General features: G+C 50.1%; 1 protein-coding gene across 1 annotated transcript in view; it reads left to right on the top strand.

The window, feature by feature from the left end:
* The window catches only part of LOC138447847 (potassium channel subfamily T member 2-like), a 1,314,520-nt gene that overhangs the window by 1,016,497 nt on the left and 284,759 nt on the right, over window positions 1–13,264 (top strand). The window contains exon 12 of the mRNA XM_069604273.1: window positions 7,357–7,493. Within this exon, the coding sequence (XP_069460374.1) occupies window positions 7,357–7,493 (137 nt within the window). The remainder of the gene's footprint in view (window positions 1–7,356; window positions 7,494–13,264) is intronic.

Below are 13,264 nucleotides of genomic sequence, written 5' to 3'. Positions count from 1 at the left end.
TCCATTTGGGGTGGGGGAGAGGGCCACTCCCCTTTCCACTAAAGAAATCCGTGGTGGTTTAGTGCCCCCCCCACACCCACCCAAAACAAGTTATATATTTTTGTTTTTTTGTTTTGGTTTTCCCCTTTCCTAGGGGCAGATGGGCACATTAGTGTGCCCATCTGCCCCGAGGGTGGGCAAAACCTACTGCCCCATGCATTGGGGGGCCATGCCAATGTTTCTGGTGGCCCTCTCCCCTCCCACCCCAAATGGCTAGGGGGCATTGCATGTACTCCTGCCCCCGGGGAGGGCTACATGAAATGCCCCCATCTATTTAGGGTGGGGAGAGAGGGCCACCCCCTTTTCCACTAAAAACATCCATGGTGGTTTAGTGGCACCTCCACCCAAAACAAGTTATAATTTGTTTTATTTATGCTTTGCAGGGATCGCACAAAACGAGGTGCCAAAAAGGATGAGCTATCTCATCCTTGGCGCTGCAAACGCAGTGTCAAAGACGAGATACCTCGTCCTTGGCACTTAAGGGGTTAATGGGAAGGTCACTATATCCCATGGGAGAGACTTTGGACACTATAACCCCGAGAGGCGGAAGACGTGGCCCACGCACTATCCTCTTGCGGCTGAATTATAACTAGCGAGCATGGAGTTATATCCCTGTGACTCTGAAACTGAGCCAAGAAGCAGATAAGTGCTATATTCCTGCAGTGGTGAAACTGAGCCTAGAAGCAGATAAGTGCTATATTCCTAAAGTGGTGAAACTGAGCCTAGAAGCAGATAAGTGCCATATTCCTGCAGTGGTAAAGCTGAGCCTAGAAGCAGATAAGTGCTATATTCCTGCAGTGGTGAAACGGAGCCTAGAAGCAGTTAAGTGCTATATTCCTGCAGTGGTAAAACTGAGCCTAGAAGCAGATAAGTGCTATATTCCTGCACTGGTGAAACTGAGCTTAGAAGCAGATACGTTACATTACTGCAGTGGTGAAACTGAGCCTAGAAGAAGTTAAGTGCTATATTCCTGCAATGGTGAAACTGAGCCTAGAAGCAGATAAGTGCTATATTCCTGCAGTGGTGAAACCGAGTCTAGAAGCCAATAACTGGTATATTCCTGCAGTGGTGAAACCAAGCCTAGAAGCAGATAAGTGCTATATTCCTGCAGTGGTGAAACTGAGCCTAGATGCTGATAAGTGCTATATTCCTGCAGCAGTGAAACTGAGCCTAGAAGCAGATATGTGCTATATTCCTGCAGTGGTGACCGGGCCTAGAAGCAGATAAATGCTATATTCCTGCAGTGGTGAAACTGAGCCTAGAAGCAGATAAGTGCTACATTCCTGCAGTGGTGAAACCGACCCTAGAAGCTGATAAGTGCGATATTCCTGCAGTGGTGAAACTGACCCTAGAAGCTGATAAGTGCTATATTCCTGCAGCAGTGAAACGGAGCCTAGAAGCAGATAAGGGCTATATTCCTGCAGTGGTGAAACTGACCCTAGAAGCTGATAAGTGCTATATTCCTGCAACAGTGAAACTGAGCCTAGAAGCAGATAAGTGCGATATTCCTGCAGTGGTGAAACTGACCCTAGAAGCTGATAAGTGTTATATTCCTGCAACAGTGAAACTGAGCCTAGAAGCAGATAAGTGCTATATTCCTGCAGTGGTGAAACTGACCCTAGAAGCAGTTAAGTGCAATATTCCCGCACTGGTGAAACTGAGCCTAGAAGCAGGTAAGTGCTATGTTCCTGCAGTAGATAAGTGTTATATTCCAGCACTGGTGAAACTGAGCCTAGAAGCAGATAAGTGCTATATTCCTGCAGTGGTGAAACTGACCCTAGAAGCAGTTAAGTGCAATATTCCCGCACTGGTGAAACTGAGCCTAGAAGCAGGTAAGTGCTATGTTCCTGCAGTAGATAAGTGCTATATTCCAGCACTGGTGAAACTGAGCCTAGAAGCAGGTAAGTGCTATGTTCCTGCAGTAGATAAGTGCTATATTCCAGCACTGGTGAAACTGAGCCTAGAAGCAGATAAGTGCTATGTTCCTGCAGTGGTGAATCTGAGCCTAGAAGCAGAAATGACCCTGTGACTCTGGAACTGAGCCATGAAGTGACTGGACACTGTTTCCCTGAGAGAATAGTGAACCTGGTGGAGAGAAGTACACGCCACTATAGAGAGAGATTTGGAAAAACTGAAGAGTGATGGCTTGAAGGTTTTGATGGAGTCGCAGGCCCTGGCCTTGGTCTGGACTAGCCTCTGAACTGCCGCTTTCAGGCCGCCAAACCATTACAGAACTGCTAGGTCACATCCCTTCTGCCCGACACCAGAAGCACCCGCAGTCATGTTATGGCCTCAGTGGGCCTCATCAGTGAGGAGTAGCCTGGGTGTCTAGCTGGCTTGGGACCCACTTCTGGGCATTCCCGTGCCACTCAGGGTGGCATTTTCAAAACTGACCAAGCTTGATTTGCCTATGGGCTTTCCCTTTCTGTAAGGGACTGCAGGCTGAAGATGGTGGCCTGGAGCGTTTCCCAGACAAATGCCAGAGGTTATCATTATTTCAAACCCTTCCAGCTATCAACCTTTAGATTGTAAACATCATAGTGGGACCCATCACAGCAGTTTCTCTTGCTTCGTTCCAGGAGAGCAACTCCCACTTTACTTGTAGTTAAACGCATAGTCCCTCCAGGCGTGTACTCCAAGCAGATCCTATAAAGGCGGTTTCTGTTTCAATTGTACTATCACTGGCCTAGGAAGAGAGCCCTCTGGCAGCTAGTGGACACAACGCTGGAGCTGGCCTAATAGAGGTATGTTTGCTGCAAGGTCTTCTGTTTTCTTTAAAAAGCAGGACCCTGCACTGTTTGATTGGCAGGTGTGGTAGTCCCGCCTCTCTGGGGATCTCGCAGCACGTGCCAGGTGTCATCTGAATGCCCCCCCCCCCCTGGACACTACAGGGGTCAGCCCCACAGTTTGAAGACCACCGTGGCTTGTGTCCTCTGCTCGCTAATCAGTAGTGGAGGCGCCTTATTGTGCCGGGGAGCGCATTATAGGGTGCCAGCAGGAGGCTGGGGGCGCACTGGGCACCAGGGGCAAGCTAGGGGCTGGGGGGGCATTCGCCCCTACCGGCCCGCTCCCCACCACGGCTCCACCGCTGTCTCTAATGGCCCTGAGCTCTGTCCAGATTGCCCAGAACCTTTGCTATTAGGAAAGCGCCTAAACATGTTGTCTTGGAGCTTTTTTGCTAGTAATCGTGTTGATGAAGTGCTGCTTCTAAAGAAAAGGCCATGTTCTACATGCAGCAATACAAAAAAAAGCATTTTTTGTAACTAGTGAAAAAATAACGTTGTCTGTGATATTTTATTGGTGAAAATGGACACGCATTGAAACACAGATTTTATTTTGTTTAAACTCTGAAAATAAACAGCACTGGAGTAAAAACAGAGACTGAAAACAGCAATCCCCACAGAGGTTGGACCCCCCGTGCCAGCCATGCAGTCTAGTAAGGGACTGCTGCACCAATCCCAGCCACGCATTGCACGACGGTTCGTCTAACGATGCCAGTGGCAGCTGCTAACTAGTGTCTGTGCCTTGGTGCAGCCATTATAGACGTGCATCCATCAGGCACTACTGTCCTTTTCCTCGCACAGCACTGTGCTGCCACTGGTGTACTTGCCGGAAATAAACCTGTCCAGCAAGATTAGCCTGAAGAAGCAGCCACAATGAACCGGCTGCGTAACTGTCAAGCTGGGTGTACCATTTGGGTCGCCATTCGATCCACTCTTTCAAGTGAAAGCGGGAAGGTTTCGGCAGCACGAGGAGAACTCCAAGAACCAATACACAAAGCAAGACACGCTTACAATTTTCAAGGGCAGAGGCGTTGCTAGGGGAGGGCTGAGGGGGCTATAGCCCCAGATATTTTGGTTGTAGCCCCGGATAGAAGCTCAGGGGCTACAACCAAAAGGCTAGCTAGCCCCGAGTCCTGACAGTCCCGACATTAGTGTAGCCCTAGATCTTTTCCAGACCTAGCAACACCCCTGCCAAGGGTCAGCCAATCATATGTCAGTACCATTTTCTCCCTTCATGAAATCTGGGGCAAGTGTACGGTTACGCCCCCTGGTTGTGTTCATTGACCCTTTACTCTTATTAGTCAGAATCTCCTGACACTCTGATTGGCCAGAATACTGCCAATCAGAGAAGCCAAGAAAGCAGCTACGACACGCCCTGAGCTGACCACACTCCTCTGCTGCTGGCAAGAACATTGTTATCATGCAGTGCCCGCCGTTGCCCACCTGCATCTCGAGGCATTTCTTGGTATTGGTGCCATTTGGGGTGTTTATAGGGCGGTCCAGAAGAGCAGTGGCGCGCTTCGCAATGCATAATGACAGTGGGTTCCTCCAGAGCGGTGCGGGGTACAGAGGCGTGCCTTGACCCTACAGGAATCAAGAGGTTACAGAGGAGGCTCGGGGGAGGCTGCATAGATTGGTTAGGGGTATATAGGAATAGGGGTACCTTGAATCAGTAATCTGTCTTGTCTGTGTTGGTTGCGTGGCGAGCAGAGGGTGATGGAGTTGGGGTTAGTTCCTGAATGTCAGTAAGGAGGCAGCGAGTGGCAGATATGAGGTGTCCGTGTTGCAGAGGGCAGGACCATACGCCGAGAAAGCCTAGTTCATGATCCTTTCCTTGCAAGGCTTCTGGGACTCCAGCGGCATTGCACTGGAGCCGTAGGTTGTGTGTGTAGTCCAGCGAGACACGACTTCTGCAGCCGCTGGGGGGGTGCTCCAGTATTCCAGCCTGCAGGTGGTGCCGGGTTCTGAGTGCGAGAAGAACCCAGAGCCATTGGCACTCTTACCAGGGTCAGGATGGCGGCATGTATACGCCACTCGCAACTAAGGAAGCCGACTGTAACAGCGCCACGATGCCTACGGGCCGCTTGTGCACTTTATACATGTAAATAAATAAATAAATAAAATGTGTCTTTATTTACAACATGTTATCTTGGCAGGGCTGAGGATTCACTACATACCCTTGTCTGATTGGCCATTGAAAGCACATGATGTCAAACTTTCGTGCTGTCTGTGCTACTGTGGATGATGACTGGACAGGCTCATCAAAGACTCATGTTGCAAAACCAGGGATTCGTTCAAAAGAACCCGCTCAGCAACCCAGCCCACTGTGGCAAGACCCCCTGTACCGACCCCAGCAACCTGGCAGTGGGCACGCCGCCAATTCGCCTGTCTTGTTATCTAGTACAGAGGCTGTGGGTGGAAGGGGCAGTGGCACTGGAAGTAGGTGCTGAGTCTTCTTCTCCGCGACTGTTATGATAGGTTATTTATAACGCCCTTAATTCCCCTGTTTCTTCTAAGTGCTGACCCGGGATCGAATCTGTGTTGCTCCATGGTGTCTTGCTTCCAAGGCAAGCACCTTGCCCCTGCGCTATCCTCTAGAGACAATCTCCCGAACCCTCAGCACTCAGAGCGCAAAGTCGATCCCTCTGAAAAGCCCCCTCCCCCCCCCAAACAGTGTTTCATGGCTTTCCCACAGACCGTAGCTACGTTCTCCACATTTCGGACATGAATCCCACAGAGCTTTCTCCCCCGCTCAAAGAGGGAATGCTTCTCCCACAGATCAGTGACACCCCTCAAAGTGGTTACAGCTCTCCTCTGGTGGACAGTCGCCCCCTCATGACTGCCTCTTCTTTCCTTTCCTCTGTCACTTGCAGGCAGTGGGATTCTGCCCAGTGCAAGGGTGTATGTATTCCGGGCTGAGGGCCCTGCTGGCTCCTCGCCTCCATGGGCTGATGACTAGGATCGCCGTGTTGCAGAAGTGGCGCTGCTGGGACGAGGGGGGTCACGCGGACAGTCGGTGAATGCATCCTCTCTGGCCCTCAACAGAGCAGAGCACTGGCAAATTGCTACCCAGGTTATTAAGTTGGCAAACAGAATCTAAACGACACTAAGGGCCTCATTGCGACTTTGGAGGTAGCCATGCCCTTAACAAAGGCCATGGCTGCCTCCAAAATCGTGTCCGGGTTTCCAGAATGGAGAAATACAGGGCCTTTCCGAGTATGGAGGGCCCGGTACTTCCTCCTTCAGGGAACCCGGGCCCGGTCCTTCCCCATTCCCATTCGAGCCCTCGTAGGGCTCAATGGGAATGGGGAGGGAGCTAGCAACGGGCCCGTTACAAACGGGCCCAATGTTAACTCCCTGGACCCCTCACGCGACCCTCTATGGACGTCTGGAAAAACCAGACGTCCAGAGCGGGTCCCGCGAGGGGACCTCGTAATAGTGCGGAGTGGGTTACCGGGGTTACCGGCGCTGTTAAACCCATTCCGCACAAGTTATAATGACGTCCTAAAAGTTCATCAAAGGCAAGTAGCAAATAAATCAATTAAAGGAGGAGAAGAAGAGGACAAGAGAGAAAAAACACACACACATTAAGCGCACAGTTAACAACATAAATTCCATTGTGTAAGCATTAACCATATGTCTCAAGAAACGATCCCCAAATGTCAGTAAATGTAGCCACACTTCCGGACTGTTTGTAAATGGGCCTCTCACATGTGGGGATAGCTAATAAGTCATCCACCCAACCTTCAATGCAGAAGGAGGCCGCAGACTTCCACCCCCTTAGAATCATTTTCTTTTGCCACCATACAAGCTCGGAGTAGCCAAACTAAAGATGCTGTGCGTGTGAGCAGCACTGCACAACATCGGAGCGTGTCGATCCCTTAAAAAAGAGCCAAGACTCGGTCCGGACGTGCAGTGATCAGTCCGAATGTTTATCTTAGTGGCACAACCGGTTGGGCTGTGTAATGAGTAAGTGCTCAAGTGAGCATCCAAACTGTGTCACACTAAAGGCTAAAAAAACAAGTTGCGTACTCCCACCTAGAAATAAAAACCCCTCTCCCTCGCTCCTCAGGGTCCTCTCTCTCCTTTCACCTGGGGTTCTGTCCCGTTAACCTCCCTCTAGGAGCCTAGCAAAGCCCACAAAGGAACAGGAAGTGAGTTTGCCTGCTCTATAGAGCTACAGAGGTCTTTATGGGAGTCCAAGGCTTCCTATTGGTGCATTTGATTGCTGCAGGAAGATGAAGCGATGTGATTGGCCACCGTGGACCAGGCTAAGAAACATACTCCGAGATTTGAGCAATGGGAAGAGGCTCCAAGAAGGGTCCAGCAAGTCTACTCAAACTCCCACAAAGACATGCACAGGTTTCGGGGTCTCTTTTCTGGGAGCTGCTGCAGGGCTATTCAGCTCTTGATTGGCCAGTGTGATTGAGTGTTTTCATTGTAATATCTGTTCGTTCAGAATGCAAAAATGTCCATCTAAAGGAGGTGTTAGGGTTTGGGGGCGCTTATCATGTCCTGTTTCTTTCCTACACAGGATTACTACGTCGTGATCCTGTGCCCCACCGAGATGGACCTCCAGGTGCGGCGAGTGTTGCAGATCCCACTCTGGTCTCAACGCGTCATCTATCTGCAGGGGTCGGCGCTCAAGGACCAAGACCTCATGCGGGCAAAGTGAGCTTCTGACTTCTAATGCCTGGAGAGAAGGGCCTTGCTGCAGGGCCTGAACCTCCTGGAGAGAAGGGCCTTGCTGCAGGGCCTGAACCTCCTGGAGAGAAGAGCCTTGCCGCAAGGCCAGAACCTCCTGGAGAGAAGAGCCTTGCTGCAGGGCCTGAACCTCCTGGAGAGAAGAGCCTTGCCGCAGGGCCTGAACCTCCTCTAGAGAAGAGCCTTGCTGCAGGGCCTGAACCTCCTTGAGAGAAGAGCCTTGCCGCAGGGCCTGAACCTAAGCTTGCACCAATAGTTGGGGGCATCATAGAAATGTAGAAGTTGTAAAAGAGTCAGGACTAGGCCTCACGAATAACCCATTGTTTAATGCCATAGATCCAGGTGCTGAATTAGGCATGCAATCTACCCCCAACACCCTGCCCGCAGCGGTGTGGAATTCAGGTGAGAGATCCCTGACTTCTCTGATTGGCTAACATTCTGTACAATCAGAGAAGCCAAACATTCTGCCCAATAAGGGTATGCAGAAATGTCATCCAATCAGGGGATCTGAACATCCCTGCGCCCCGATTGGCCAGGTCAATCTGCATACCAAAACAACAAAAGGGTGGCCTAATGGACTGGGCACGTGAACCCCTCTGTCGTCCTACTTGTATTATGAAAACACTTATTGAGAGAGGAACTTGGAATTATTATTTCTCAGTCTACAAAATAGCGATCTGTCCCCGCACAGACTCTAACTTTCTCTTTGTGCATTATCCCTGGTGGGCGGTGGTGGGCCGCTTATCTAGGTGAAGGACAGAGAGATGAACTACCCCTCTCTAAACTAATACTGAAAATGTTAATGATACGCAACTGGTCTGTCATACGTTTTTTGTTCTGTACTGTTGTGTTCATCGATATTAAAAGTTTGAGCATGAAATAATTCGTGTGCAAAAGGAAAGTAAGAATGAAACTTAAAAAATCAATAAAGTATGAAACGTATCATTGGCAAAAGAAAAGAGTAACATAAGTGGGGAAAACCCCTCCACTTCTTATGGTTGTTCTATGCGTTGCGCGCTTTCAACCTTTGCGCACCCGTAGTAATGGTCTGCCAGTTTCAGTGGTTTTGTCAATGATATCACATTCATCAGGACGGTAGGATCTGGTTGAAGCTGCAGAAGCTCCTTGGTTTGTGTCCCCTCTTTGCCATGGTACCCCATCGCCCGGGGTGCTCTGGGTGTGATCTGCAGGGGGCACATGGGGGGCTCGATTCTTGAGATCATATTTAGAGGGATACATTTATGTCTTATGTTTATGCAACTACTAACATGTACCGCCGAACAGGGTTAACGCACCCACACACAAGGGGAAAGTTAGAGTCTGTGCAGGCACAGACACCTACATGGTAGATTGAGAAATAAAAATTCCAAGTTCCAATTTGCATCCCAGCCAATCAGGCTGCCAGACTTGTTTCATTACTTTGATTGGCAGGAATGTACAGTCCTTATGCTAGGGCAGAACTCCTCCTGTACAGTGCCCTTACTCTCAAAAACAGGTTCTTTTGTTCGCTTTTATTATTCACGAGATCTCCTATTTAACTGTTGGGTCGCCCATCCCCTTTGCAGTGAGGTAGGTATCTTCTTTGCAGTGGGTACATTTATGTTATGCTATGGTGTCTTATGAGTTCAATGCCTCCGCCCCTATACACTGAGGAAGGTGCATTTTCTTATATAGCGTTTGAAGATGGACCCCACCAGCTTCTAAGCGGTGGACCCATAATCAAACGCATGTTACACAGCATTGCCTTGTGCCCAAGGTGGGTGTAGTTCTCCTTTTAGGCTATGGTATGTTTGTTGGGATTCATTGTCCACGCCCTATACCCTTTACAGTGGGGTAGGTGTGTGGTATGTTATGTTATGTTAGGGGTCAGTGCGCCCTATCCCCTTTACAGTGGGGTAGGTGCGTGTTATGTTATGTTGGGGGTCAGTGCGCCCTATCCCCTTTACAGTGGGGTAGGTGCATGTTATGTTATGTAGGGGTCAGTGCGCCCTATCCCCTTTACAGTGGGGTAGGTGTGTGTTATGTTATGTTGGGGGTCAGTGCACCCTATCCCCCTTACAGTGGGGTAGGTGTGTGTTATGTTATGTTGGGGTTTGCTGCCCTATCCCCCTTTCTGTATGGCAATCGCATTTTATGGTCGAGTTAAGCATCTCTTACTCTTTGTAGTGGAGTAGGTGTGTTTTATGTTATGTTGGGGTTCAGTGTACTGTCCCCTTGGAAGTGGTATACGTGCATGTTATGCTATGTTGGGTCTAGGTAAATATCTCCTGTTTGAGGCTTCTTAAATCCACACATATGCAATTTTTGTTGGCAGGCTGTTTATTTACTAGAACCACAGGGCTCAACCATTTGGAAGCCTCAGTTGGCTTGACTAGTTTCTGAAGTAGGTCCTTTAAGGCTTGCCTTGCGGTGGTGAGCGCCTGGTCGACCATGTGCTTCACTGGGCTACTCAGATGCATAACTGTATTTTGTGGACAAACTCCTTAGTGAATACAAGTATTTGTTTTGGAGAACATGTCTTTAGGATGGGCGACTATGTTTTTCCATCAGAAAATGAGTGCTTTAAAAGAAATAGGCACCCACTGGAAACATGATAGTTTCGGGGTGCAAACGGAATCTGCGTAAGCAGTCCTTATTTTGAAAGAAGGGCTTCGGTTTAAGGACTGCTATTGAACCCATATAACCCGCTCTCTTCAGAGTGTAAGTTCTTGGTTTGCAACCCATGTTTCCGGGCCCGACTGGCCCCAAACAGCCTCCAAACTCAGGATGCCAGCTGTTCTTTCCACATGTGCTCTGAGTCCCGCCCACATCCCAGATATGCACCCCTGTTCCAAGGGCCACCCATCCCATCCCCCCAGTGCCCCTGAAGCAGAGTAATGAGTATAACATCCCCATGGAGCTACAAAGAAGACATGGGCACAGGTCCAACCGTGGGCAGTGCCCAGAAGACTAGGTCCTGAGTGAAGCAGGAAGGAAGGGTGCCAGTCAAAGTATGGCCCTAGCGCCCGGAACAGATGTCATGAGCGACAATGAGAGCACAACATTGGTTTTGCCTCCTCAGAACCCCCAAACAGAAGCACATCACATCCCCTTACCTCTGCTACACCAGACCGGGACTTTCAGGAGACCCTGATTATCCCCTAAACCCAGGATCAGCAACACTACTCCCCCACCCCAAACACAGAGTGCCTTCCAATTCCTATCTTAAGGTTTTAGGGGTTCGAGTTTCCTGGAGTTCCGTACTGCTGGTGCCAGAGCCCACGACTTCACCAACTGGTTCAGCAAGACAGGGTTCCAAAGAACAAGACGGTGGATGACCAGAGGCTTTCAATGACACCTAGCTCACTGGACCACAAGGAGCCCTACTGCCTTGCCCACCTGCCTCTGCCACTGTAAACAGGAGAAGAGTTCCTCTCCAGTGGGCCCTGGAGTCTTCCACAAAGTGGACCTGCTCAGGTGAGAGGCAAGGATACTTGGCTCCGTTAAGATGGCCATGTCCAAGGTGGGAGCCAAACCAGGCGGGAGTTTTCCACATTGTCTCAGCTTGACAGGAACTGAGGGTGGGAGGAAGCAGGTATGAGCCCATAGTCCATATTTGGTTCTACCAAGATGTTCTGCCCATTTAATTGCCCAACCCGGGGTGGCAGACATCAAAAGGTATAACGTTGATTTAAGACCAAACGAAAGAACCTTGATTTAGTTCTGACGCATGAACCCGAGGAAGCAAAGGGGTTCCTCGGCTCTGAGATGTGCAGGTGGACATCTTCTGTACCTACTGAAGGAGAATCCTCACCTCAGGATCATGAGCTGGGAGCCTCCATCTTGAATGGTACCGGTCTGGTGTAGGTGTTGATCTTCTTTAAGTCTATGATAGGTCAAAGGTCGTCCGATGACTTGGGTATCAAAACAAGGATTGAGAATATCTCCCATTCGCAATTGGTCCTGAGGGATTGGGATGAGAGCTGCAATTCCAGATACCAGAACCTTCCTCTTCACTGAATACCTTGGCATTGGAGTTATGATGAGGTCTGAGTGGTGAAGAGTACCATCAACCTCTGTCGCATGGCCATCTCGCCTTGCACCCAGAACCCGGACATCTTAAACCTCTGTTTCCCAGACAGTAAGAAACATCCTCCCAAAGGATCTCCTCTGGATGCATGCCCGTGACTCCAGGCAGCCGCCTGACTGGTAGATGTAGAGGGGATGAGAGTCTTGGAGGTAGACCTGTCCCTCTTACTCCAGACTGGCCTCATGACCCTCAGGAGTAAAGGAGCAATTTCCTGAGGGCTGGCATCTGGGTGCAGAAAACTCCAGCTTACACTACTCTGCAGCCTGCTTGGCCAATTCGCACCATTTCTGCCCTGCACATGGCAGATGTTGTAGGTTAGCCCCAACAGACATTTCCCTGCTGCAGGATCGTAACCCGGGAGTAGTGTCTCCCTGTGGTCATGGCATCTTCACCACCACTCTTGAACATCATAGGAAATGGCCGAGGTGAGCATGAGTTGGGTTTCCATCAAGTCAATCCCTGTGGTGTACGCTGACCACTCCACCAGGGCGGTAATGAGCGACTGAAAGTCCTTCAGTAGGGATGGCAAGTTACGGACAGTGGACATTCCGCACAGATTCCTACTCGCAGTCCAAACGGGGGGATTTTTCAGGGTAGACTATACCCTTTTATCCACCTGGTCCCTGGGCAAATCATCACCTGAAGACACTGTTGGCCCGGAAATTCCACCTCAAACCCTTGCCAGCGGTACATTTTGGGCCCATGCCTAGGTATGGCTTTCAAGGTTGTGCCACTCCTTTAATGCTACATACCTGATGCTCTGAAGGATGGGCAGAGCTGCTGATGAGGAGTACATGCATCTACTGTACACCTCCTGTGCTTCGGTTTGTGCCACATCAGCAGGTACCAAAGTGTCCACCAGCCCCATTTCGTGAGTAGTTGCATCATGACCTCATCAATCGCTTCTCGTTTTAGGTATTTCTCGTTACCTGCAAGCCCCTTCTTGTTCGTTGGCCTGTCTCTCCGAGACATGCTGGGACCTGGGTGTAAAGAGCTGTATGAAGACACTCTAATCAGAGGCAGTGTTCACCATGTTTGCCATGCCCACTGTGTCTGTATCCTCCATGCCCACTGTGTCCATCATACCCACTATGCCCACCATGCCCACCGTGTCCATGTCCACCATGCCTACTGTAACTGCGCCCACCATATCCACTGTGTCCATTGTACCAACTATGCCAACATGCTCACTATGGCCACCATGCCCACCATATCCACCATGTCCGTGTCCACCATGAACACAATGTGCACCATGCCCACTATGCCCAGCGCATCCATATACACCATGCCAATCATGTCTACTGTGTCCATTGTGTACACTATGGCCACATGCCCACCATGTCATTGTCTTCCATGTCCACCATGCCCACTGTGTCCATGTCCACCATGCCCACCATGTCCACTGTGTCCAATGTGCCTACCTTGGCCTCCATGTCCACCATGTCCACCAAGTCTGTGTCCACCGTGTCCACCATGTCCACCATGCCTACCATGTCTGTGCCCACCATGCCCACTGAGTCTCTGTCCAACATACCAACGTTGTCCATTGTATGCAGTATGGCCACCATGCCCACATTGTCCACTATGTCCATGTACACAATGGTCACATTGTCCACTGTGTCATTGTGCCCACTATGGCCACCATTCCCAGCATGTCCGTGTCCACCAT

This window comes from Ambystoma mexicanum, chromosome 3q, assembly GCF_040938575.1.
Source record: "Ambystoma mexicanum isolate Mex_15411 chromosome 3q, UKY_AmexF1_1, whole genome shotgun sequence".
In the NCBI taxonomy this organism is placed as follows: domain Eukaryota; kingdom Metazoa; phylum Chordata; class Amphibia; order Caudata; family Ambystomatidae; genus Ambystoma; species Ambystoma mexicanum.
Note: the sequence above shows the minus strand (reverse complement) of the source record. Positions and strands in the feature narration are given on the sequence as shown.